This window comes from Camelina sativa, chromosome 19, assembly GCF_030686135.1.
Source record: "Camelina sativa cultivar CO46 ecotype springtype chromosome 19, ASM3068613v1".
NCBI lineage: Eukaryota > Viridiplantae > Streptophyta > Magnoliopsida > Brassicales > Brassicaceae > Camelina > Camelina sativa.
The window spans coordinates 22152868-22177959 of NC_141898.1; the positions used below are offsets into that span (position 1 = coordinate 22152868).

Here is a 25092-nt window from a genome sequence, read left to right on the forward strand (position 1 = left end):
ACGCAGAGGTTCTTCCCCACTTCTCTTCTTTGACACTTAGCCACTTTTAATTGCAGTCCTCTTCAGCCACACTCTAGCCTTCCTCCCGCTGGTTCGTGTCTTCTTCTTCATAAAGACCAACGACACCTTCAACCTATCAATACCCCCAGGTAGAGAAGCGACCTTGTCCTAAAGGTCAAAATCAGGAAACTGTTCCATAATGACAGTGACCGGTTCCCAAGTAGATACAAATTCGGGAAGGCCCTTCCATTGGATTCTGACCTCTGTCTCATTACCCTCTTTTGGTCGCCTTATATCCACTATCTTTTCAGGCTCCGTAACCCATTCCATATCAACAGTCATAAAGGATGGAAGTTCTTGAGCTACTTGACCTGGTTGCAGAGCCGCCTTAAGCTGTGAGACGTGGAAAACAGGGTGAATTTGACTGCTGGTAACAACAACTTGTAAGCGACCTTTCCTACACACTCAACGACCTGATAGGGACCAAAGAATCTTTGAGCCAACTTTTGGTTTCTTTTCCCACCAAATGAAACTTTTATGTATGGCCTCAACTTCAAGTAAACCCAATCTCCAACCTTGAAAGTCACTTCTCTCTGATGCTTATTAGCTTCTTTCTGCATCTGCCTCTGAGCAACTTCCATATTTTCTCGCAGTTCAACCAGTAAATTGTCTCTGTCCTTCAACAATTCTTCTACCTCAGCGTTTTCTGTTGGAATGTCACCATATCGTAGCACTTTAGGGGGATCCCTTCCATAGACGACAAAGAAAGGTGTGGACTTGATTGTAGAGTGATACGAGGAGTTATACCAGAACTCTGCCCACGGTAAGCATTGCACCCAAGTTGACGGTTTCTTGCTAGCAAAGCACCGCAGATAGGTTTCAAGGCATCGGTTGACTACCTCTGTTTGGCCATCAGTCTGAGGGTGATAAGTAGTGCTCTTGTGGAGAGTTGTACCCTGACTTTTAAACAATTCACTCCAAAAGTTGTTGAGGAACACTATGTCTCTGTCTTATACAATATTCTCAGGAAACCCATGAAGTTTCACCACTTCCTTTACAAACAAATCTGCCACAGATTTAGCAGTAAAAGGATGTTTAAGGGGAAAGAAGTGTCCATACTTGCTCCGCCGATCCACCACTACTAGTATAACCGAGAATCCCTTGGAGGGTGGCAGTCCCTCGACAAAATCCATACTGATGTGGGACCAGGTTTGGTGTAGAATTGGTAGAGGAGACAGTAACCCCGCTGGTGAGAGCGTGGAGTTTTTATTCTCCTCGCAAACCTCGCAATGCTTTATGAATTGCACTACATCCTTCCGCATCCCTCTCCAGTAAACTTCTCTTGTCAAACGTTTAAAGGTTTTCAAGGCTCCCTCGTGACCCCCAATCGCGGTTGAATGAAATTGTTCCAGCAACTTTGGAATGAAGGGAGATCCTCTCGGGATCACCAAACATCCTTCCTTATAGAGTAATCCATTCAACATCAAGTAACCCAGCTTTTGCGACTCTCCTGACTCCAACCCCTTAATGATGACTTGCAACTCACTATCCGCGGTGATCATCTCCCCGAGGATGTGGAAGTCAATGTTCAGTGGAGCTTGTAGGGACAGTTGGTTGAATTGCTCCTCAGGTTGTCTACGGGACATAGCGTCTGCAACATGATTCTCGACACCAGGTTTATACTCGATCCTATACGAGAGTCCAATGAGTTTAGCTGCCCATCTTTGCTGAACCGAGATAACCGCCTTCTGGTCTAGGAGATGCTTTAAGCTGCTTTGTTCTGTCTTGATGACAAACTCTCTTCCCACCAGATAATGCTTCTAGTTAGTAACTGCTTTCACAATCGCCAACAGTTCCCTTTCATACACTGATTTGATACGACCTGTGGAGGAAAAGGCTTGGCGTAAGAAGGTAATTGGGCGTCTCTCTTGAGATAAGACTGCTCCTATTCCCACTCTCGAGGCGTCAATCTCAACCGTAAATTCTTTTGTGAAATCCGGTAGTATCAGCACTGGTAGATTAGTGACAGCTTGCTTTAGCTCTTGGAAAGCTTCCTCGGCGACTGCTGACCATTGGAACCCATTTTTCTTTAGCAACTCCGTTAGAGGTCTGGCTATCTGCCCATAACTTCTCACAAACTTTCGGTAATACCCTGTTAATCCCAAAAAACCTCGGAGCTTAGTGCATTCTTGGGATTTGGCCACTTCACCATGGCTAGTATCTTCTCAGGGTCTGCAGCTACGCCTTCTCCCGAAATAATGTGCCCCAAATAGGATATCTCCTTACTCCCGAACGCACACTTCTTCTTGTTTGCATAAAACTGATTCTTCCTCATGATGTCCAAGCCCAGTTGTAGGTGATGAAGGTGAGTAGTCAAATCTTGGCTATAGATCAAGATATCATCGAAAAACACTAACACAAACCTTCTCATATATTGCCTGAATAGATCATCCATGATGGACTGAAAGGTGGAGGGTGCGTTAGTGAGACCGAAAGGCATCACCATGAATTCATAGTGGCCTTGATGAGTCTTGAAAGCCGGCTTTTCTACATCGCAACTTCTCACTCTGATCTGGTGGTATCCGGACTTGAGATCTATTTTCGAGAAAATAGTGGCACCTTGAAGTTCATTGAGTAGCTCTTCGATGATGGGTATAGGGTAGCGGTCAGGTATGGTAGCCTTGTTCAATGCTTGATAATCAACACAGAACCTCCATCCTCCGTCTTTCTCCTTAACAAGCAGCACCGGGTTGGAATAAGGACTGACACTTGGTCGTATAACTCCTGTCTCCAACATCTCCTGAACAAGCTTCTCAATCTCATTCTTTTAGACAAAACAATATCTATAGGGCCTGATGTTGATCGGAGAGGTCCCCTTCTGTAAGGTGATAGCATGCTCTCTATTTCTGGCTGGTGGTAGTCCCTTTGGTACCTCAAACATCCCCAAAGCGAGAAACGACTTTCTCAATAGCCACAAGAACACTCTCTGATTGCTGATCTTGGTCACTAACGAATAGCGTCGTCAGCTCCAGCAGGTAAACCTCTCCTTGTCACCTGATCACTCGCTTCATTGCATTGAGAGAGATCTGTCCTCTACACAGACTGGGGTCCCCCACGTTAGTGACCCATGAGTTACGAATTTTCCAACTTATGGTGAAGAACTCCCAGTTGGTTTTGGTATCCCCCAATGAAGCTAACCAAGGGTATCCCAACACCACATCAACGGCTTCCCCCAGATCAAACAAAAGAAACTCCTCTTGCATTTCGATCCCTTGAACCTCCAGCAAAACTCGTGAACATTTGCCCTTACTCTTTCAAATTTGTCCGTTAGCCATCTTGACCCCTATGTTTCTTGTTGGAGTGACAATCAGACCTAGCACAGGTACTAACTTATCCGAGATAAAGTTAGTAGTTGCTCCCGAGTCTATCAAAATGATGACTTCCTTCTTACCTATCAGATATTGTTCACCCGACGCTCCTCCCAAGGAATGTAAGGTCTCCACTTCCTGTCTTGTGTCCTTATGTTCATCAACATCCTGAACCCTCGGATCACCAGCTTCACTACCTTCTAATTCCTCACCTTCTTCCACCTCCATACATTTGAGTTTCTGTCTGCATCTGTGCACCGGAAACCATTTGTCACCATAATGGCGGCAGGGATTGAAGTTGCATGCTTCTCCACTTCCCGAAGCCTTACGGTAGTCATTGCCTTTGGAAAAAGATTGCGTAGAGGGTCGGATAGTTTGGGAAGCCACTGGTGAGGTTGTTGCTCGCTGTTGAGGGCGCACTTGATAGCTGCTTGATTCACTCTCCTGTGACTCAACAAGCTTAGCATATTCTACTATCTCTCCCCTGAGGAAGGCTGACTCTAGCACGTCATCAGTAACAGGAGGTAACTCTACTGACAACTGCTCAAATCGTATCATGTACTCCTCCACACTTCCAGTTTGTGACATCTGAAGGAGATGGTCAACTGTGGAACTGCCCCGACTAAAATTAAAACGTTCCCGAAACTTCTCCTTAAAGATCCTCCAGTTAAGTATATGGTCCCTCTCATGAGAATAACGCCACCAAGTGATAGCAATATCAGTCAAACACGACACCGCCTGATCTAACTTTTCTCATTCCATTGTGTGGTTCTTTGCAAAGCACTTTTCTACCCTAAACAACCAGTCGTCAGGGTTTGTACCTTCAAACATTGGGAGATCCACGAGCTTAGGTGGTGTGTCCAGTCGCGGTGGACACGGTTCGACTCTCTGAGGTAGCTGTGGTGTGGAAACTAATCCCTCTGTAGGTCGTGGGGACACGAAGGGCAAGATCCTATCGTTTCGGTTTGGATCCTCACTCGTGGAAGCCTGACCATAGAGCAGAGGGTTCATGCCCGAGACGGGTGTTGAAAAACCCACCAGAGTAGACGAGCGGCTAACGATCGGCAAGTGAGCTTGAAGAGCGCACACAAGCTGGTTGATCGATTTGTGCATACTCTGGATTTCACGGTCATGATGACCTGTAATCTGTTCTTGTGTTTCCTGCGGCTGCGGAGTTTCTGCAACCACACGAGACTCTAGTTCAACTCTCAATGAAAGCACCAATTTGTTAGATCGAAGCCACCAGAATGAGAAAGAGATAGAAGATCGAGTGATTAGAACAGATAGAGAGATAAGAGAAGGATAAAGACCTTGACGGCCGTTTGATATTAAGTTCTTAATGTATTTTCTTGGATAAGGAAACCCTCATAATGGATCTCCCTTTAAATACATAGAAAGCTTAGGGCGACCAACCGCTTTAATAAATGGACAACATTTTATTATTTGATACTATTGTTTTATTTAACCCTCCACTTCACGCAGAGGTTCTTCCCCACTTCTCTTCTTTGACACTTAGCCACTTTTAATGGCAGTCCTCTTCAGCCACACTATAGCCTTCCTCCCGCTGGTTTGCTTTTTCTTCTTCATAAAGACCAACGACACCTTCAACTTATCAGTGAAATTGAGACGGCAACGATACAATGAATGTAGAGAAATCGAAAGGGTACAACGAATGTAGAGATATCGAAAGGGTACAACGAATGTAGAGATAGCGAATGGGTACAACGAATGCAGAGATATCGAAAGGGTACATTGAATGTAGAGAGAAACGCATCATACATCAAAAGCTTAGTAGACATCAGATTGAAGTTAACTTAGAGACTTGGTACACATCCTAAGACACATTGCGATGACAACAATGAAACCTATCCAAGAGAGAACCATGAATTGTCGAAGCATTTTTTCCCTTTCATTGGCTGCCAGTAAATCACATTCAAACTTCTTCTTGTCTTCGTCATATGTGTTAACCACCCTTGAGTTCACCAAACCGTTAACAACTTGTTCTTTCATTTCTCTTACAGATTCTTTAAGTACCTTGATTTCTTCTTTATGCCAACGGATCTCATCCCTCGCATCCAATAAGCTCCACCTTTGCCAATCATGTGATAGTTCTGCGTCTAACCAATGGGAAAACCCATGAACAATGCATCTGAAGAAATTTCTTCCCGGATTTGCATTTGTCCATGATTTCACAATAATCGTTGATCTACTGCAGTAGTTGCAGATTGGACCAGTTATTTGTTTATGCGAATTTGTATCAGAAACTGACCCCGAAATTTGGCTCATCATTCTCTAGCTGATTGTGGTTGTTCAAGAAGCGGAGTATCATAAAATAAAATGGTCTTATGAGTAGATGATAGGTACGTACTAGTCTTTAATAATGTCGACTTGAACACGTGGGATAATCCCTGAAAATTACAGAGACAAATTATAGCTAGGGAAATTCTAGATGACTTCACGATGAAGTTAACATCTACTCGCCGTCTTCAGCAACCTATACAAATAATTCACTGGGTAACCGACGATCATATACAAAACGTTAAAAATGTATCAAGTGAGATTGTTACTTACACAATGAGGTTGAGTATGTCCAGGCTGTCTGCATTTTGAACAAGCATATATTGCTTATGAGACTTCCTCGGCTTGCTCCCATTTTTACGTGACAGTTCTAGCCATGTTAGCCAACGATACTTCTTTTGCCTTCCAGGCTTCTGCTTCGGTATGGGAGGTATACATCGGATATTTGGCCCAATTGGATCGTGCTCGACATTGGGAATGATGGTAGCCGCGTATGATGCATAGACATAATCTTTTCTATAGTAAGCTTCGACTACGGTAGACATATGCCATCCGCTTGACTTGACAGCCTTAATTGCATGTGAACATGGCATTTTCTCAACATCAAACACCCCGCATGAACAAGATTTTGCTTCCAAGTCAACCAAACAGTCACGTTTCCCACCCCTAGCATAGAAACGCCAGCCATCAATGCGTTCTACCGTCATCATATCTGCGTAATGCTCCCTTAAGGCCAATAAGAACTCAACACCCCGGCTAAAAGTGGTTATCAGACTAAGTGCATCCTCTCGTCTTTTCCAATACCACCTACCTAACTTTTTCGTAATAAACTCAATGAGATATGTGATGGTATAACCTTTGGCTTTCATTAGCATGGAGTTGATAGATTCCGCAATGTTGCTAGTCTTGATGTTGTATCTATCTCCTGGACAGTAAACTCGAGACCATAAAGTGGGATCTGCCTCATTCAAATACGCTGCAAGGGCCGGATTTACGTTAGTAAGGAAAGCCATGTAGCAGTCTTAATCATCATACGTATGCGCATATGCTGCCCCTTTCACCAAGTACATCAGTTGCTTCCCACGGAAATTAGAAATTATGTTTTGTTGGAGATGGTAGTAACATATCCCTCGTGTTGCCCATGGCATAACATTGCGACATGTTTTAGCTATTGAACTGCACCTATCCGAAACTACTACCAGTGGATATTCATCCGAGATACACTCACTTAATTTGGTGAAAAACCAATCCCATGAAGCATCACACTGCGAGTCGACAATTCCAAAAGCCAACGGAAATATCTGAAAGTTACCATCCTGTGCGCAAGGGACTAGCAATACACCTTCATACTTTCAAGTGAGATGGGTCCCATCAACCACAATAACTCGCCTCACGTAATTGAAACCACAGATTGAAGCATCGAAAGATAGGAAAAGGTACTTAAACCTATGCTCGTCATCAACAACAAGGTCAACGACACTTCCCGGGTTTGACTGCTCTATTTTTCTAAGACAATAAGGCAACTTCGCATATCCAGATTCGGCGTTTCTTCTCACATATTCCAAGGTATATTGTATAGCCCTGTACGAAGTTGTGTAATCCAATGTCATGTCGAACATTGTCCTCATTGAATCTTGGATATGTTGTGGGACAACACCATCTACTATTCCTACCTGGTCTACAAAAAGCATCCCAATATATTTGGAAGTGCAACGCTTACGGTGAACTATGCGGTCCACAATAGAACATGTATGCACGTTCAGATATTTGGTGACCTAAAAAGTGGTTGGATCATTCTTCACAATGGCCACGACCCTCCACGTGCATCCTGGCATAGAGCATATTGCCACCAACCGAGACTTTGTGGACTTCTTAATTTTGAAAGAGAATTTTAGCATAATAGCGGTCAAACGCACCTCTGTTATGACATCATGTTAGCATGGAAAGCATTAACCTACTTTCGGTTTGTCTATCCAAGGATTATTTAACTGTCCATGAATACCACCAATAAACGGTTTCCCTTCTTCAGCATCTACATCCGGGTGATCTCCATCTTCATCGTCATCTTCATCTTCAAATTTCCCGTACTCACTGTAATCGAAATCCATGTCATCAAGATCTTTTGGCTTCTCATCTGAAGTGTCATGGAGAGCTTCTTCACATTCTTCTACACCTTCATCGGCACCTGGATCTACATCGTCACCAAATTCATCTGTTGGCTCCCCATCGGCAATAGAACAAGAGTTATTTATATCATTAACACATCCCTTAACCGACTGTCCATCCATGCATCGCGTAGAGACGCAAAGGCGAACAACATTCCTACTACTAAAATCTATCAAGTTCTGAACTGATCTATCATTTGTGACATAGACAGGAGGGGTATCTTGAGGCAATTGCTGAAGCATCATCTCTGTTAAGGGATACGATAACTGAACCATCTCTGTTTCTTTGTCAATCAGATAATCTTCTACAGCCATTTCAAGAAGCTCAGCGTATGTACAACCGTGTCACAAAAAAAACATTCTCCCACCTTTGCGTCCAACCATATCAAAATGTCAGGACCCATTTCTCGTCGCCCATACTCCGTAAACAATAGGTATTTGCGCCATCTACCTGAAAGAGTAAGCAGCAAGTCAATTACTCATTACATAGCTGACTATCCGTAGAAGTCTTAAATCAATAACCTAGATGCCTAACAAAACCAAAAACATGATTGATCCAAAAGTATAATATATTATCATGACAATAATAGACAGAGGCAAGTACATAACCGATACAAAACATTTTGAACTACAAAATCAAAAAGAAAAATTTATAAATTTCAATTAAACACTATTTCAAATATCCAGACTTCACAAATAACTCCAACGGTTTGACTTCGTAAATTAGTCTACTTTAATGACCTAACTGCCTATGAAAACCAAAAAACTTGATTTCTCCATATGTATAATATGGATTCATGTCAAAAACATACATATGCAAGTAAATAACATATATCAAAGAATACAACAAGAAAATCTTAAAAATTATTCACCAATTTGCAATAATTTGGTTTTCAAAATCTGTTGACTTCATGTTGACGTCAACGGGTAGATATAAACTAGACTATACGAAGATAACTTCAAATGAAGTCTATTTTTTGTGGTATATTTTTGCAATTAAAATTTAACAAAGCAGACAGCGGACGAAGTCTACTAGAACCGGTTGACTTCTTCTGTGGTCGTCCTTTGTTAATGTTTTGGTCAGTTTTGCAATTAAATAGATAAAAATAGGTAGACTTCAATGGAAAATTCCACCTGTTAACTTCAATTATAGTTTACTCTGGTTATTTTTGCAATTGACCAACCCATTGACTTTACAGTAGACTTCTGTCTAACAAGTAGACTTCATCTATTCGTCAACAAGAAAATGTAAACTTCGTCGTGATTAGTATTGCAATTGACCAAGTTTGACTTTTGCCAAGTAGACTACGTACGAAGACTATAGTAATGATGACTTCGTTTGGAGTCTGTCGTGGTCATTTTTGGAGTTGACCAACATTTAAAATTTTTAATTAGTAGACTTCTTTTGCAGTCAAATAATTATTTTAATATAATAATATTACGGTCAATGCTTAAATATTTTAGTCAATTCCAAAAATAGTCACTAGAAGTCTACTCGTTTATTATCGTAAGAAGACTTAGGCCAGCAGGCATCACTAAAAAGTCAAGAATTTGGTCAATTGCAAAAATACACCTTAGTAGACTGTAAACGAAGTATCTGACGGAAAGATTATAATGCAGTCTGAATCATATTTTTTTGTTTTCAAATGAAATTAAGGAGACTGAAATTTTAGTCTACGGGCTCGAAAGTCGATAAATCTTAAATTGCAAAATTGACCACATAGTAGACTATACATGATATTATGACGGTTGGACTAACAAATGAAGTCTAAGTTCGACAAAAAAAAAACAAAGAAATTCACGAAATCTACTGGAAAATAACCTTATCGGTGGTGGTTTCACAATGTCAAGCACCGAGGACGTCGTATTTAGTCACCACTGAAGAAACACAGCGCCAATTTCCTTGTTCACGAGATATAACAAGATTAATGAACTTTAAAAAATTTCGATTAAAATGGAGAGGAGATGGAAGAAAATGAAGTTCTCATAGCATTGGGTGTTATTTAAGCTCACAAATCGGGCTGCTGAAGCATTAAGAGCTTCAAATTTAGTTGTTCATGGTTGTTGGAAAATTGATGGCGGTGGTACAACCGTAAATAAGACAAGAAGATGAGGATATGGATGTAATAAACATTTTCGCAAGAAATTCAAATAAATTAGAAAAAATGGCATTTATGTGAATACAATGAATGGCAGAGGATTTAGTAGGCAGAAAATGGCAAATATTTGAGAGAGAAAAAGTGTAGTCTAGTCTTGCAATTGACTCAAGTTAGGGGTCTAATTTTGCAAGTGCCCCATTTTTTTCCTTTTTAAAATTTATTAATTTTTATATATTTTTCTTTTTTTATCATTACTCTAAACAAAACTTATCAAATAAATTTAAAGATATACACTATTTTCATACTTTTTAAAAATTATAATCAAAAATCTTATATGATAAAGTTAACTTTTCCTAAATACTTGCTACCACACATGGCATCAAAGTATTTGACACATGTTCTTTTTTTTGTTCTCACTTAAATATTTTAATACTTATAAAAGTAAAAATTAAAATCAAATTATTTTATAATAAAGTATTTAAAATTTTTAAAAGTAAATACTTATGGCTTAATCTATCTAAGTTAGGGACATGGTCATGCTTTTAAAGTTAACAACCATGTGAAGACTACATGTGGAAGGACACGACCCATTTAAACTAACGAGGTGAATCCAAACATGAAATAAAGTCCATTTTTGGGACAACTAATTAAGGCTAACCCACAAAGCTGATACAAGTCTCTATATTGTTTGCAATGTTACTTTGAAGGTTGTGCCGAGAATGTAAACATTTGTCAACCAAGGCAAGGGAGAATCATAAACGGTTCAATGTCAACTTTAAAAAAAGAAGACATTAACAAAGGCCGAAACTGTTCTGGCAAACAACAACACAACAATGAGAATTCCGAATCAAACATGACTACTTATCTATTTCGCTCAAAAGGTCTAACACATTCTTAGGAGGCGCATCGATCCATAGGCTTTGACGAGGACATAGTTCTCTCCACCTCTGCCATTCCTTGGGCCGACTGAACCTGCTTCCATCAAAGGAATACGATACACAACGTTTGCGCTTCTGACTGAACCTTGAGAAATATATATTGTTCTTCATCCTTGGGAGATTAGTTCTCAGCTCACTGTTATAATAACTGACAAAGATGTTCAAGCCATCATGTGCAGTCGTATTCATCTCCTCCCACCTCGCAGAGACTAGCTTGTACAGTAGTGGCCTCTCGTTGCTGCTTGTAAACATGACGAAGAGTTCTCCTTCCTTCTCTATCAAGGAAACTCCTTTCTCACTCCATCCATATTTCTCTCTATCGTATTTATACGGGCATTCCAGTTTATCTGCACACATATAACTCCATGTACGGGAAGATGGGTGAAAGCTAAACAAAGTTCCTCGTGCGTTGAAGCAATAGAATCGATCTTTGCGGTAGACAATGTTACTCTGATTATAAAACGGTCTTATGCGAAAAGGGATTTCTTCATTGGTCCAGTCAGTTGCTCCAGGGTGGCAAGTGCTGATCAGAACAAACTCGTCTATGAACCTTATCCCTAAAACCACACAATTATCTGAAGTAGGAGGACAAGAGAACGCAATCTCTTCAAAAGCCAGCTGATAATCCGGTAATGTTATGAGCTCCCGAGAATATGGATTGACGAAGAACATCTTTCTCAAATCTCGTTGAGCCATAAGTAACCAGCCATCTTTTGAGTACCACACAGTGTATCTAGCTAACTCTGACAGATTCATAGTGTACACCTTCCGTTTTAATGGATCACGGAGTTCAAACAAGTTGCCATATTTAGGAAAGGACATAATCCAAGGATGATTTTCCACTACCCGGACAGATACATCAGCTTTACACCATGAATTACATGTCGCGGATGCATGGATGTTATCTTTTAAGACAAGATGAGACATCATTATAGGTAGGACGTCTGATAGAAGGTCAGCGAAACTCGGATTCAGGGCCTTCTCGCAAGGAGTTTTGGATCTACAAAGCAATTATAATCAACTTTAAATCAGGCCGGTCGTGACTTTTAAATTCGGATCTCAATGTGAAAGAACCCTGAAATGATCAAACTAACACAATAATAAACAAAAACAAAAACAAAAACAAAATCTATGAATATCATAGAAACCTCTTTACATTAGATTCCCTTAAGATTCGATTCAGTTTAATTTTTCCCAATAAGAGAAAAATACTATCGAACTTCTCAAATCCAATATATTATTGAATATTATAATTTGTAATAAAATATTGAAAGAGTAACAAACCTTCTACGTGAGACGTTGGCAGGAGACAGCGAAGAAGGTGACGCCATTTTCGGAGACGGCGGTGGACTTTGACGAGACGACGATACTGGCAGCATCCTTAAGACCTTAGAGTTTGATGAGTTTTACTTTGTTTCAACACTCAACACAATATGTTCTCCTTTATATAAAAGCACAACTCACATGTGTGATGGTGATAGTAAGTGTATCATTTATCTTATAAAGTCCAGTCATAAGTTGACATGTGTATAAAAATCTTATATAATAAAATAAGGTTTTCTTCTTCAATTTCTGGAAGACTATACCACCAATGCTGAATTGGTACATGAATGTTCTTGCTTATCCTGCTTCGGTGGCTCAAGAGTCAAGATATGAGAACTAAACATCCACCAATGAACACATAAGTCAAGAGTAAACGACTTTGTATATATTATGTGGGTAACGATATATTGAATACCAACGTCTATGATCTCACCAAAAACACATATCTCACCTTACCGTACGTACATGGTAAATACTACGATCTAACTTGAAACACAAATCACATTTTATACAAAATTAGTAAACTAAGCCAATGACCTCATATACCAAACCTATTCATAATCACTTTTAAAAAATCAAAATTAAATAACAAACACACAAAAATTAAACACAATTACTAATAGTAATTAATAACAACATACGCACATTTAAACCCAACAGTCGAAACGGTTCTGGTCACACTGACACACAAACACAACAGTGAACCTCCTAAATCCCCAGTTACACATTAACACAATAAAAAACAAAACAAAAAAAGCCTTCTCAGTTGTTATGCGAAGAGCTTAACATAAGGTCCAACAAGTTCTTGGGAGGCGGATCGATCCATAGGATTTGACGACGACACAATTCTACCCAACTCCGCGATTCCTCGCCCGGACGGCACATGCTTTCATCGCATGAGTAGGATGCCCGACGTTTGCGATTGTACATGCTTTTATCGAATGAGTAGGATAAACAACGTTTGCGATCTCCGAACCTTGAGAAATAGACTTTGCTCCTCATCCATGGGAGATTAGTTCTCAACTCAAGAGTTATGAAAACTGAAAAAGATCGTCAAGCTATCAAGTGTTGTCTTGCTCACCTCCTCCCACTTCTTAGAGACTAACTTATAAACCATTGGCTTCTCGTTCATGCATGCATACATTACAAAGAGCTCTCCTTCTTTCTCTGCCAAGGCAACTGCTTTCGCCTTCCTTCCATATTTCTTGCTATCGTACATATACGGGCATCGGAGTCTATGTACACCGTAAGGAGTCCACGTACCGGAAGATGGGTGAAAGTGAGACAAAAATCCTGCTGCGTTGATGCAATAGAATCGATCATTCTGGTAGACAAGGTTGCTCCGCTTATGAACCCCTATTCCATGACTAGCGAATGTAGCAGTAACCCACTTATCATCTCCAGGATCGCAAGTGCTGATCGTGGCAGCATAATATGTAAACTTTATCGCTACTACTACACAGTTATCTGATGTAGGAGAACAAGAGAAGGCAATCATATCGAACTCCAGCTCACACTCTGGCATGGTTATGAGCTCCCATGCAAATGGATTGAAGAAGAACAGTTCTTTCGATCCAGTTTTATCCATAAGTAACCAGCCATCCCTCGACTAACACACAGTGGATTCAGCTAACTCTAGCAGACTCAAAGTGTACAAATTCCACTGTAACGGATTGCGGAGTTCAACCAAGTCGCCACCTTTACGAAAGCACATAAGCCAAGGATGCTTTTCTACTATACAGACAGATACACCAGCTTCACACCATGACTTACAAGTCGCAGATGCACGGATGTTGTCTTCTAAGACAAGAGGAGATATTATCATACGTAAGATGTCTGATGGAAGGTCAGCAAAACTCGGACTCATCAAGGCCTTTTTGCTCGGAGATCTCGATCTACAAAACAATTAATCATCAGCTTCAAAAAATAAACATTAACCACACAAAAATCTTACACTAGATTCATTTCAGATTCGATTCAATTTCGTATTCAACAAAATCTACTAATGTTATTAAAACGTTACACTAGATTCATTTCAGATTCGATATAATATTCGCCAACAAGAAAAAGAAAAAACAAACACTATGGAACTTGTCAAAATCCAATACAATTGAATATTATAATTTGCTTTGAGCCTTTGAGAGTAACAAACCCTCTACGTGAGACGGTGGCAGGAGACATCGAAGATGGTGACGCCATTTTTGGAGACGGCGGTGGACTTTGACGAGACAACGACACTGGCAGCATCCTTAAGACCTTAGAATTTGTTGAGTTTTACTTTCAGTTTCAACACTCAACACAATAAGTTCTCCTTGATACAAAAGCACAACTCGCCTGTGTGATGGTAATGGTAAGTGTATCATTTATTTTATAAAGTTCAATCATAAGTTGACATGTGTATAAAAATCTTACATAATAAAGTAAAGATTTCCTAATCACATGTTACCCCAAACTGACATATATATGACGTCAAAGAATTTGACACATATCTTTTTCTAAATTTTCTTCTCATTTAAAATTTATTAATATTTATATATTTTTCCCTTTTTATCATTACTCTAAATAAAACTTATCAAATAAATTTAAAGATATATAAAATGTTTTCATATTTTTAAAGTAAAAAAATCAAATTAAGCTATTTTAGGATAGAGTAATTAAAAGGAAAGATATATACTTTTTTATCATTAATCTAAATAAAACTTATCAAATTAATTTAAAGATATACACTATTTTCATACTTTTTAAAAATTATAATAAAAAATATTATATGATAAAGTAAACTTTTCCTAAATACTTGCTACCATACATGACATCAAAATATTTGACACATGTTCCTTTTTTTTGTTCTCACTTAAATATTTTTATACTTATAAAAGTAAAAATTAAAATCAAATTATTTTATAACAAAGTATTTAAAAATTTTAAAAGTAAATATTTTTATCATTATGCTAAGTAAAAACTTAAGATCAGATTAATTTATAGATATATAAAATATTTTTAAACTTTTCAAAGTAAAAATTATAATAAAATAGGATATGTTTTTAGCCAAATAGTTACAACACCACTTCTATAACTGATTTCACTAAGTTCTCGATTCAATTAAGTTGCGTTACTCTCTAGTAGGGATTCTTTAAAAAAAAAATCAAATTATCATATGATACACTAACTAAAAATATTATATAAAATGTTTTAATATATGAAAACACATAATATTCGATAACATAATATGATACCACTAGCCCTGAGATGAAGCCGGATATCCGGCCAAATTGAGGGTCTTCGTATCCGCTTCCGTATCCGGTGGATGCGCAATTCTATTATCCGTCTCCGGCTCCGGAAAATTGGATATCCGAACATCCGAATATCCGTTAAAATTTAGGATATCCGCGGATATCCGGATCCGATCGGTTAGTCAATTTTTTTTTGATTATTATGAATACTACCTGTTTTAGTAAAAGAAACAATACTAGGGATACTAAATACATAAGATTTATGTTTGATACATCAAATTACCAACAGTTCAACAAAAAAAAAAAGCAAAAAGTTCAAAAGATTGATGTATCTTGATGTCCCTCTTCCTTGATATCTGAAAAAGAGAGAAAAATATGTGTTACATATATGAAATTCATAATAACATCTAGAAAGACTATTCTGATTTTAGAGGGTAAAAAATCTAAGATTACCTCATCCTCACACACCCATTAAGCTTTGGTCATGGCTGTAAATTTGAAGGCTTCACTTCTGTAAATAATAAGTAGCAATCATTAGTACTTGAAAAGCTATAAAAATTCACAAACCTAGAAGATATATAACAAAAAAAAAGACATATTACGAGATTCAATATACTCAAGCTCAGCAACCATTTCTTCTACTCTTAAATCTTCATCATTGTCACGGTACCAATCTTGGGTACAAATCAAAGCTTCCACAACTCTTGGTGTGCGCGAACTACGAAAGCGATCTAGTACTCGACTACCTGCACTAAATGCACCGACCGTTGACACAGGTATGGCCAGCATACCTCTTGCCATCAGGGACAAAACCTTATATTTAGATCCAGTTGTCTTCCACCAATGCAATATGTCAAAATCAGGATTCTTTCGATCCTCTCAAATATCATCCAAATAATACTCCAGCTCTGACTTTGTTGAATCAGCCTCTACACTTTCCTCATCATCAAACATCTCATCCATCATTACATGTCTCTGTGTTCTGTCCTTAGAACGATCTAACCCTGAATTTACATTACCTTCGGATCCCACTGATTCTTGTAATTGCAAAGATGTATAATATTCAAATAATCTGTCTAAAGCGTTTGTGATCTTGGTAATCAAACAACTAGCCTCAGAGTTAGGATAAGTACCTTGAATCATCCACTTTACCCATGTCAATTTGTATCGCGGATCAAGAACTGCAGCAACATAGATCATCATGTTTGTATTGTCAAAATTGCCCCAATACTTATAAAACTTGAGCTTCATTTTTTCAGCCATAGCTTTCTTGTATTCATCCCCCATTGTGTCCATCTTCATAATCATCCAGCACACACCGAATATTTCTTTCATATATGTATTGCAGTTACATATTTAGATCCAGAAATATTCACAGTTGCATCATAAAAATACTGCAAGATAGGTGATAAAGCAGTAGCATAAGCCCAATCACTATCACTTGGTGCAGCCTTGCAGATCTTAGTAAGCTCTACAACATACTTCTCATCTTCTAGCTCCAACATATCAAACCCTTTCTTGAGAGTCACAGCAGATTGTAGCATTAAAAATGTTGAGTTCCATCTTGTCTCAACATCTAAGCAAAGACCAGCCTTTGTCTCAACCTTTTGATGCTCTAAACATTCCCTAAACCTTTTCAGCCTACTTGGTGAAGATCTAACATACCTAACAACTGATCGGATCCTTAAGATTGCACCATGTACCTCTTGAAGACCATCTCTCACAATTAAACCCAAAATATGAGCGCCACATCTCATGTGAAGAAAGTCTCCATTCAAGACAGGTTTTCCCCACGAAGTCAACTTCCTTTTCAAGTATTTTAATGCAAGATCGTTAGAACTTGCATTATCAACTGTAATGGTGAACACTTTAGTAATTCCCCAAAAAACCAAGCATTTTTCAATCTAACTACCTATGGTTTCACCAGCATGATTATCAACAATGAAGAAATTGATGATTCTTTTGTGTAGCCTCCAAGCATCATCTACATAGTGAGCTGTTAGACACATGTAGCTCATATTTTGTATAGTTGTCCAGCAGTCTGTAGTCAAAGAGATACTACCTTTATAGTTTCTAAAAAACTTTCTAAGCTTGCTTCTTTCATCTTCAAAAATCTCTAATGCATCTCTAGTCACAGTTTTGCGACAAGGCATTACAAAAAGTGGTTGAGATATCTGCATGAAACGTATGAACCCCTTATGTTAAACAAATCTGAAAGGTAACTCATCCATGATAATCATTTCTACCAATGCTTTGCGACTTGCAGACGGACTAAATGCTACTAAAGATGACACTTTACTACCAGTGAAACTAGTATCTTTCTTGTGTGTGTGAAATGGAATGTGAATGAATGATATGATGATGAACAATGGTGAAAGCAAGGTGTTTCAATTCCCCTTATGCAATTGTAGTATAAGAGGTATCAATCCTAAATGAGTGAATGCAAGCAATCAGGGTGTGCAATACTTGTCTAAGTTAAGCCAATTATAGAGGGTGTTTGTCACTAACAACCTATTGCAGAATGTAAAATGCAGAATGTAAAAGCTGAATGGACAAGATACTAAATTTAATGGAACAGAATGATTATGGCAGTAATGAAACTAGAACATATATCAAACTATAGTAATGCAGGTAATGAACTAATGCAAGGAAAGTAATGAACAGGAAACTAAATGAATGCAACAGAAATGCAACTAGAATAAAACAAGAAACAAGACAGGACAGACACAAATCATAAACAAGAGTTCTGGGAATGAACCCGAGCAAGCAATCGATCGAGTGTAGATCGAGTGCAGGGTCGAGCTGGGCAAAAACGTAAAACAGAGCAATGCAGACAAAACAGAGCAAGACAAAAGTAAATCAAACAACGATCAAACAATAGGATTTAGACTAAGAAATCAATAGACAAGGAAGGTCTTAGGGATGGATTCATGGGCTGAACTTAGATTGTGGTTATCTAACTTGATCAACAAACCTCAATCAACATGAGCTAATCTCTAGACATTAATCTCTAAGAACATGTTAATCCACTCTCATGGCAAAAACAATCAAGCTCATATATTTCTAGACTTGTTCTCACAAAGTAAAGAATCTATACAAGCAAGCATTAAGCAATATGTCAAGACTCAAACAAGACTTCTAATCTCTTAGCAAAACTAATGATAATCTCTAGATCTAGCCTTATCTATGCACCTTAGACATTGGTGTGATGCTAAGAAGCTTGAGATCAAACCCTACTCTCTCAGTTATAGGATTAGCATTAAGAACATCTAGTCTAGAAGAGATCTACAACAATCAAGCTTGACCAAATCAAATAACCACAACATCCATCCAGCCTAAACCATCCCTAAGAGCGAAGGAAACTACTAACAATCACACATGATGAACAGCAAAGTCATAAACCCAGAAAAATACGAAACTTGCATGATTAGAAAGATAAAACAGAGATCTACAAATTGGAGAAGGAATCAAACTCGAATTCTTGATACTTTGAAAGTTATGAAACAAACAAGTATGAAGAATCTTGTGTTTTCTCCTTCAAAAGAGGTACAAGATCTAAGAAAATAAAAGTGCAAAAAGCATAAATCCCCAAAAGGGTAAAATACTAGGTTTGAGAATATCTAAAAAGCTGTCCCCTTGTGGCTGCAGGGTACAAGGTCCTTAAATAGGAAAAAGGAGAGGAAGCCCTGAAAATGCTAAAAGACAAAATAGCTAGGCGGCTCGGCCAACTCGACCCGGTGCTCGGTCGAGTGACCGGTCGAGTTGGGTTTTCTTGTGCTCCTTCCACTCGGTCGAGTCACTCTCAACACACGGTCGAGTGTCTGGTCGAGTGGGCAGTCGAGTGGGGCTCCGGACCTTGGTTCTCCAGCCTTAACTCCTTTGCTTTCTCCTCATGATTGCTTCACTTCTCCTCAGCATTGCTTCCATGCTTCTTAGGCTCCAAAATCACCTGTTTATGCAAGAAAAGATGCAAATGCAATGCAACTACACTCTAATGCAAGAACAATCCTAAAACTATGCAATAATGGTCAAAAAGGATAGCAAATGATGCAAAAGATGTGAATATATTAAGGGAAAACAGGGTAAAATATATGAACATCAACCAGCTCTACCATCTCCTTGATTCTGATGAAACAAGGTTGACTGTTTCATTTTTTTCCCATTCCTTTCACCAACAAGTTCTTCCTGAGGCATCATTTTGCATCTTTTATGGTGACCTCCCATTGCACTAGTTGTGACACCATCCTTAGTTCTACAACTAATCAGTCCAGAACAATGCATACACTTAGCCTTACCATATACTTCAGACTCCACAAAATGCAACCAGACTATTGACTTCTTCTTTGATACTTCAGACCCAGAAGCTGTTGAAAAATTTGTCTCTTCAGTGTTCTCATGCAACTTAGGTTCAGCACTCTCATCCGCGTTGCCGCAATTGCCTGTGGATTTTGTAGTTTCTTCTTCCATCTATACAGAAAAATAAAAGCACACATTCATGTCAACAACACGTTCATGTCAAGCACAATCAAGTTAATCTGTTGATATACTCTAATAAGGGTCGAGATTAAAATGAACATATACCAGAGTTGTTTTAAGAAAAGGATCTGTTGATACTTGAATAAAATGAACACAATCAAGTTAATCTGTTGATACTTGATTTGAAACCATGAATGGTGAGAGATTTTGCTTACCTTTCAAGAAGCTCCAAAGAAAGATCTGTAGTAGAAGCAAGCCGCAAGTTTTGATCCCTCTTTATTCTCTTTTGCAAAATCGCAAGCAGACTACAACAATGGCGTAATTTTTTTTTTCTGGGACAGCGGCTTACCCTAATGTCTCCACTCTCCAGTCTCCACGAGCTTTTGTTACTTTAGTTAATTAAAAAAAAACAAAAAAAATTGTTGATAAGTAATGGAAAAACGATGACATGTGTTTTATTGGGCTTATGCCTTATGGGCTCTAATAAAAATAGTTGGACGTTGTTGTTTATAAACTATTGACCAAGCCTACATGTAATATAAACATAAATACACAACTACTTCGGATATCCGGATATCCGGTTCTAGTTATTTTAGCTATCCGGATCCAGATCCGGATCCGGATCCGTAAAACTACTATCCGAATCTGGGTCTGCCTATACCAAATATCCTATCTTCCGGAACGGAGCATGACGGATGTTGGATTGGATACCGGATCCCGGATAGTAAGTCTCAGGGCTGGATACCACTCCACCGCCAATTTTTATAATGGACCCACCGCCGGTTTATTACATTGTTTGCAATTCCGGTCATCAGATTCAGATAGCCTAAAGAAAAAGAAAAAACACGTCAAAAAAGACATATCAACACCTTTTGTCTTCTTGCTTTCTTCGCCCTTACTTCATTCAACTCACGACGACCAATCTCAAAAACCATCATGACGACAAGTACTAGACTTCTCTTCCTCGCTTTCCTTCTCCTTGCCTCACCTTTCCTCAAAGGTAAAAAAACCTTTGTCTGCTTCTCCATAGCTATAGATCATGTTGTTGATCCATTTACTTAGCCTACTCTGTTTCTTGTTACCGATCCGGCCCTGCCCAAGTATTGTTTAAGGTTGCTCACATGATCTTTCTTGAATTCATATTAGTTGCTTTGTGCCAATCGGATTCGGAAGATTCTGGCTTTGAAGTTTCTGATGTTGGTGAAGAAGAGAGTGATACAGAGGAAGTGTTTGGTTTGGAACTTAATTCAGCTCCTGGAGTTGAAACCCTTTGCGTTTTCCCCAAAAACACTGCAAAAAGTTTAGACTTTTCCTCTGTTTTTTTTTTTTTTTCACATCTAGTTTCTAAAATTAGTCTCAGTTTTGTTTGTGTGTGTTCTGCTAATCCTATTTTGTCTGAATTTATTTTAGTAATAAAAGCTGGAGTTGAGACTGAGCTGCTTGTTGGAATGAAAAATGATGGTAAGGAAATGATTTTTTTTTTTCAACTAATGATTGATGATTACTTGAAAGTTAGCTATAAAGTTTCTAATTTTTGTGATTGGGCTCATATGAATAGGTCAATCCAATGTAGATATTGTTGCGGTTAAAGGGAGTTTACATCTTCCTTTTGATCAAAATGCGGTTCAGAATCTCACTGCTTTGGTAATTTAATGATCTTTGCTTTCCTCTTACATTTATTGCTTGTGTTCTCATGTGTCAATTTTGTGTCTTTCCAAATCAGTCTTAGTTTGCCTTTATTAGGTTCTTTTTTGTTGCCTGTTTTTTTGTCTCATCTCATGTCACTCTACACTCTACTACACCATAATCAAACATTTGCCTTTTTCCATCCTGTGGTGTGTTTTCGGTTTCTAAGCACCACTTTGAATCTCATTGTATTATAACTTAAGGGTCTGGATCTTTCATGATTGTATTTATTAGGACTATCATAGTTTTATAACTAACTTGTGCTCTTGTTAGTTCAATGTCGCTCTCTAGCTTATAATCTTGATCATGTATGTTTGACCTCGGTTCGTCACATTTGTTGCCTCTGATGAATGTCAAGTGTTAATTTGTTTCCTTAACAAATCAGTCTTAGTTTGCTGTTGTCTTAGGTTTTTATATTGCCTGTTTTAAGTCTAAAACATTTACAATTGGAATCCAGTTTTGTGATTTTGTTTAATCATGCTCACCTATCTTGTATTTCTGGCTACTTTCTTTGGTCATCTCTCTAGGCCATAGCTTTGTTGAATGCAGAGATTTCTCCTCTTTTCCTATTCTGTCACTAAGTTTTCTACTTCTTATTTGGTAATTTTTTTTTTGTATCTTCTATTTGTAGAGTTTCAGCAATGCATCTGTGCCAACTTCCGCTCAAGCTACCTTCCCATATGTTTTTTCTGTCAGCAAGTTCCTGCTGGTGTGTTTGTTTACCATATAGTTCTTCTAGTCCCTTAGATGACTATAAAATAAAGAAAAGAATCCGAGCTAACCATTTGTTTGTGCAGGCGGGTGCTTTTGATTTAGTTGGCACCATCATCTATGAGATAGATGGTAAGCCATACCAAAGCACCTTTTACAATGGAACTATTGAAGTTGTTGAAGACGGTCCTCTCTTCAGGATGGAGTCAGTCTTCCTTAGTGGCCTTTTAACCTTTGTTCTCGTTCTTCTTGCCCTCTATATCCAAAATGGTTTCAAGCATATGACTAAGGTACATCGTATCTTTTTGCACTTTCACTTCATCTGTCATTTTCTCTTAAAGGGCAAAACACATTTCCAATAACTTTGAGAATGGTTGGTTAATGTGAATTCCTCGCGCAGAAAACAAAGAGAGCACCAAAAGTTGAAGTTGGAACAGCAACTAAGGATGCTTCGCATGATGAATGGCTTGAGGTATTCGTTACACAAGACCTAATATCTTTTCCATAATGAGTGAGCATTTTGGTATTGATATTTTGCTCTCAATTTATTGCATACTGCAGGGTACTTCGTATACTCAATCTTCGAGTAAGTCAAAGAAGAAGAAGTAGGTTAAGAGCAAATCTCACACGTTCTGTTAAGAAACCAAAAAAACACACGAACGATACTAAGGGTAGAGAGATCCTCTTCCTTGTGTAACTTCACAAAAACTTTACTGTTTTTTTTTTTTTTTTTTAGCGATAGATACTACAAGGCAACATTTTTCTTAATTATGTTACTTTAGTAATTTTGTCAGAATTAATTTCTTTTTCTAAGAAAATCACAATTCCAATTTCTACCAAAAAAAAAAGAAAATTACAATTCCAATTTCCGAATTTCATAAACATATAGTAAAGAAAACTAGAAAACATACATTTTGTATTTGGATACTCAAGATCCTATAGTTTTGTATCGTATAGCACAAGGTTTAAAATCTACAAGTTGTTTCAGTAGGACTATCATTATGCTCAATGAAGCCATCTCTCTCAATCTCTTCTAGAATTTAAGAGTAATTTGGGGGTATGTATGTACATATACATTTATATAATTTAAATTTTACAGTTAGAATACAATTTGTAAATTTTATATATTTTTAGCAGAGATTACGATCATAAGATCAATAACTTAATTTGGAGGATTTGTTTATTTTCCATTCTCTTCTCCATAACGGTAAGATCTAAAACTTCATCTCTATGAAATATTTTACTGGTTTTGTACATTAAACAGGAAAAAGACTTTCAAATTTTAGTGGTAGTTAATTTGGATTTGTTTAATACTATCCTTTTTCCCTTAGAATATAAAACTAATAATCAATAATTATATCTTTGTGGATTTGTTAATTTGGATTTGGTTAATACTATCAGCACAGTCAGCGAAAATATCTTTGTGGGCAAGTCTTGCTCTTGACTCTGGGCAAGATGTGGGCAAGTCTAGCTCCAGATTATGCATATTGTTTTCCTTTACTACTGTTGCCGCATTGCCATTGAAGAATAAATCAGAATTATGATTTAGCAGCGAAGGAGAAGGACTGAAATCCTCAGCAAAGTTAGCGAGAGTATTGTTGTTAATAATCAATTAATCAACATCTATATAAGAAATTGGTTAAAAAAAAAATAAAAAAAAAAATAAAAAATTTATGGGAAAAAATGTTTTACATTTATAGCTTATTAGGGATGGACCCTCACATACATACATGCAGAGATATGTTTAATAAAATACATTTGAATGAAGTTTTAAAAAATTGTAACAAATTTCACTTAAACCTTAATTGGATCCGCACGTACATATAAGATGATATTTGTAAAATAAACTTAAGATCCATTTTAAGGCATGACTGGTTTAAACGCAACAGTTTCAGAAGTTTGTGAAAGAGGACATTTGCAGTTTGAAGTGTGATTCAGTGGTTTTAAAATGGATGTATTTCTTAAAAATCTAAGACCGGTTGATCAGCGAGTACAACAATAGATGCTGAACAAATTATTATCAAAACAAATGCAATTTATAATTATAAAGCTTTATAAACACCCAAAACTATATTTATGAAAAAAATAGAAAAATCGAACATAAATAATAATGATCAGATAATTATTAAATTAAAAAAAAAAATTTATATTAAAATAAAAATAATTATTTATCTTAGAAAATTAAAGTTAGAGAATGATTAGTTTTAAGAATTATAGTGAAATACAAATAATTAATGGTACAAAAATATATTTAGCATTAATATATCCCTACATCTTGAGGAAATAGAAGGATAATAATAATCTTGACTTAAACTTTCTAATTTAATAATCGTGAAGTCCTCCATATTATAAATTTAAAGTGAAGTCTTTTATATACTAAAGCTTCCACATATTTATTATACTAATGTCACAAAATAACTTAATTCACTTAAGCTTACTACTTTGTCTTAAACAAAACCAATGGATCCGCACGTACATTTGAATGAAGTTTAAACAAATTGGTACATTTGAATGAAGTTGAAACAAATTGTAACAAAATAAAATACATTTGAATGAAGTTTTAAAATACATTATTCCTTGCAGGAATTTGGGATTATGCTGGCTATATAATGGTAATTTAATAACGTTTCATATCTATTTTATGAATCAAGCTTATAATGCTATCTCCTATTTGAGTTATAGTAATCCATAAAATTTGTTTTATGACGACTCTTAAAATTTCAAACAACGAATATACTTAATCACCCAACCATTATTGATTTTAGTACTTCTGTCCAACATACTTGATCCTTAAATTT

General features: G+C 37.5%; 3 protein-coding genes and 1 pseudogene across 5 annotated transcripts; 1 reads left to right on the plus strand and 3 right to left on the minus strand.

The window, feature by feature from the left end:
* Positions 1 to 5935: 5935 nt before the first annotated feature.
* Positions 5936 to 6679, minus strand: LOC104768106 (uncharacterized). The gene has a single exon (XM_010492037.2). It carries the CDS (start codon positions 6677 to 6679, stop codon positions 5936 to 5938), a length of 744 nt encoding a protein of 247 aa, XP_010490339.2.
* A 3979-nt stretch (positions 6680 to 10658) lies between these two features.
* Positions 10659 to 12296, minus strand: LOC104766954 (F-box protein At4g00893-like). Its single transcript, XM_010490926.3, has 2 exons — positions 12153 to 12296; positions 10659 to 11868 (listed from the first exon to the last, which is right to left on the minus strand). Exons 1-2 carry the CDS (start codon positions 12245 to 12247, stop codon positions 10788 to 10790), a joined length of 1176 nt encoding a protein of 391 aa, XP_010489228.2. The 5' UTR covers positions 12248 to 12296; the 3' UTR covers positions 10659 to 10787.
* Positions 12297 to 12807: 511 nt separating this feature from the next.
* LOC104768108 (F-box protein At4g00893-like) lies at positions 12808 to 14549 on the minus strand (annotated as a pseudogene). The gene is made up of 2 exons (XR_015590436.1): positions 14344 to 14549; positions 12808 to 14086 (listed from the first exon to the last, which is right to left on the minus strand). The product of XR_015590436.1 is annotated as an F-box protein At4g00893-like (transcript).
* Positions 14550 to 20651: 6102 nt separating this feature from the next.
* On the plus strand, positions 20652 to 23147 carry LOC104766955 (translocon-associated protein subunit alpha). 2 transcript variants are annotated; one of them, XM_010490927.3, is made up of 8 exons: positions 20652 to 20897; positions 21044 to 21196; positions 21308 to 21358; positions 21456 to 21541; positions 22215 to 22292; positions 22381 to 22584; positions 22695 to 22766; positions 22856 to 23147. In XM_010490927.3, the coding sequence occupies exons 1-8, from the start codon at positions 20834 to 20836 to the stop codon at positions 22901 to 22903; spliced, it is 756 nt and encodes a 251-aa protein (XP_010489229.1). In that variant the 5' UTR covers positions 20652 to 20833; the 3' UTR covers positions 22904 to 23147. The 2 variants fall into 2 exon arrangements, with proteins under 2 accessions (XP_010489229.1, XP_087359001.1); XM_087502875.1 differs by lacking the exon at positions 22215 to 22292 and having other exon boundaries at positions 20710 to 20897.
* The last annotated feature ends 1945 nt before the right edge of the window (positions 23148 to 25092 follow it).

Bases quoted from the DNA above. Each gene is read 5' to 3' on its own strand.
- LOC104768106 (XM_010492037.2), bottom strand. From the start codon at position 6,679: ATGGCTTTCCTTACTAACGTAAATCCGGCCCTTGCAGCGTATTTGAAT.
- LOC104766954 (XM_010490926.3), bottom strand. From the start codon at position 12,247: ATGCTGCCAGTATCGTCGTCTCGTCAAAGTCCACCGCCGTCTCCGAAA. The intron at 11,869-12,152 runs GTTTGTTACTCT...ATTGCTTTGTAG, and splicing joins GCCAACGTCTCACGTAGAAG to ATCCAAAACTCCTTGCGAGA.
- LOC104766955 (XM_010490927.3), top strand. From the start codon at position 20,834: ATGACGACAAGTACTAGACTTCTCTTCCTCGCTTTCCTTCTCCTTGCC. The intron at 21,197-21,307 runs GTTTAGACTTTT...AATTTATTTTAG, and splicing joins CCCCAAAAACACTGCAAAAA to TAATAAAAGCTGGAGTTGAG. The intron at 22,767-22,855 runs GTATTCGTTACA...TGCATACTGCAG, and splicing joins CGCATGATGAATGGCTTGAG to GGTACTTCGTATACTCAATC.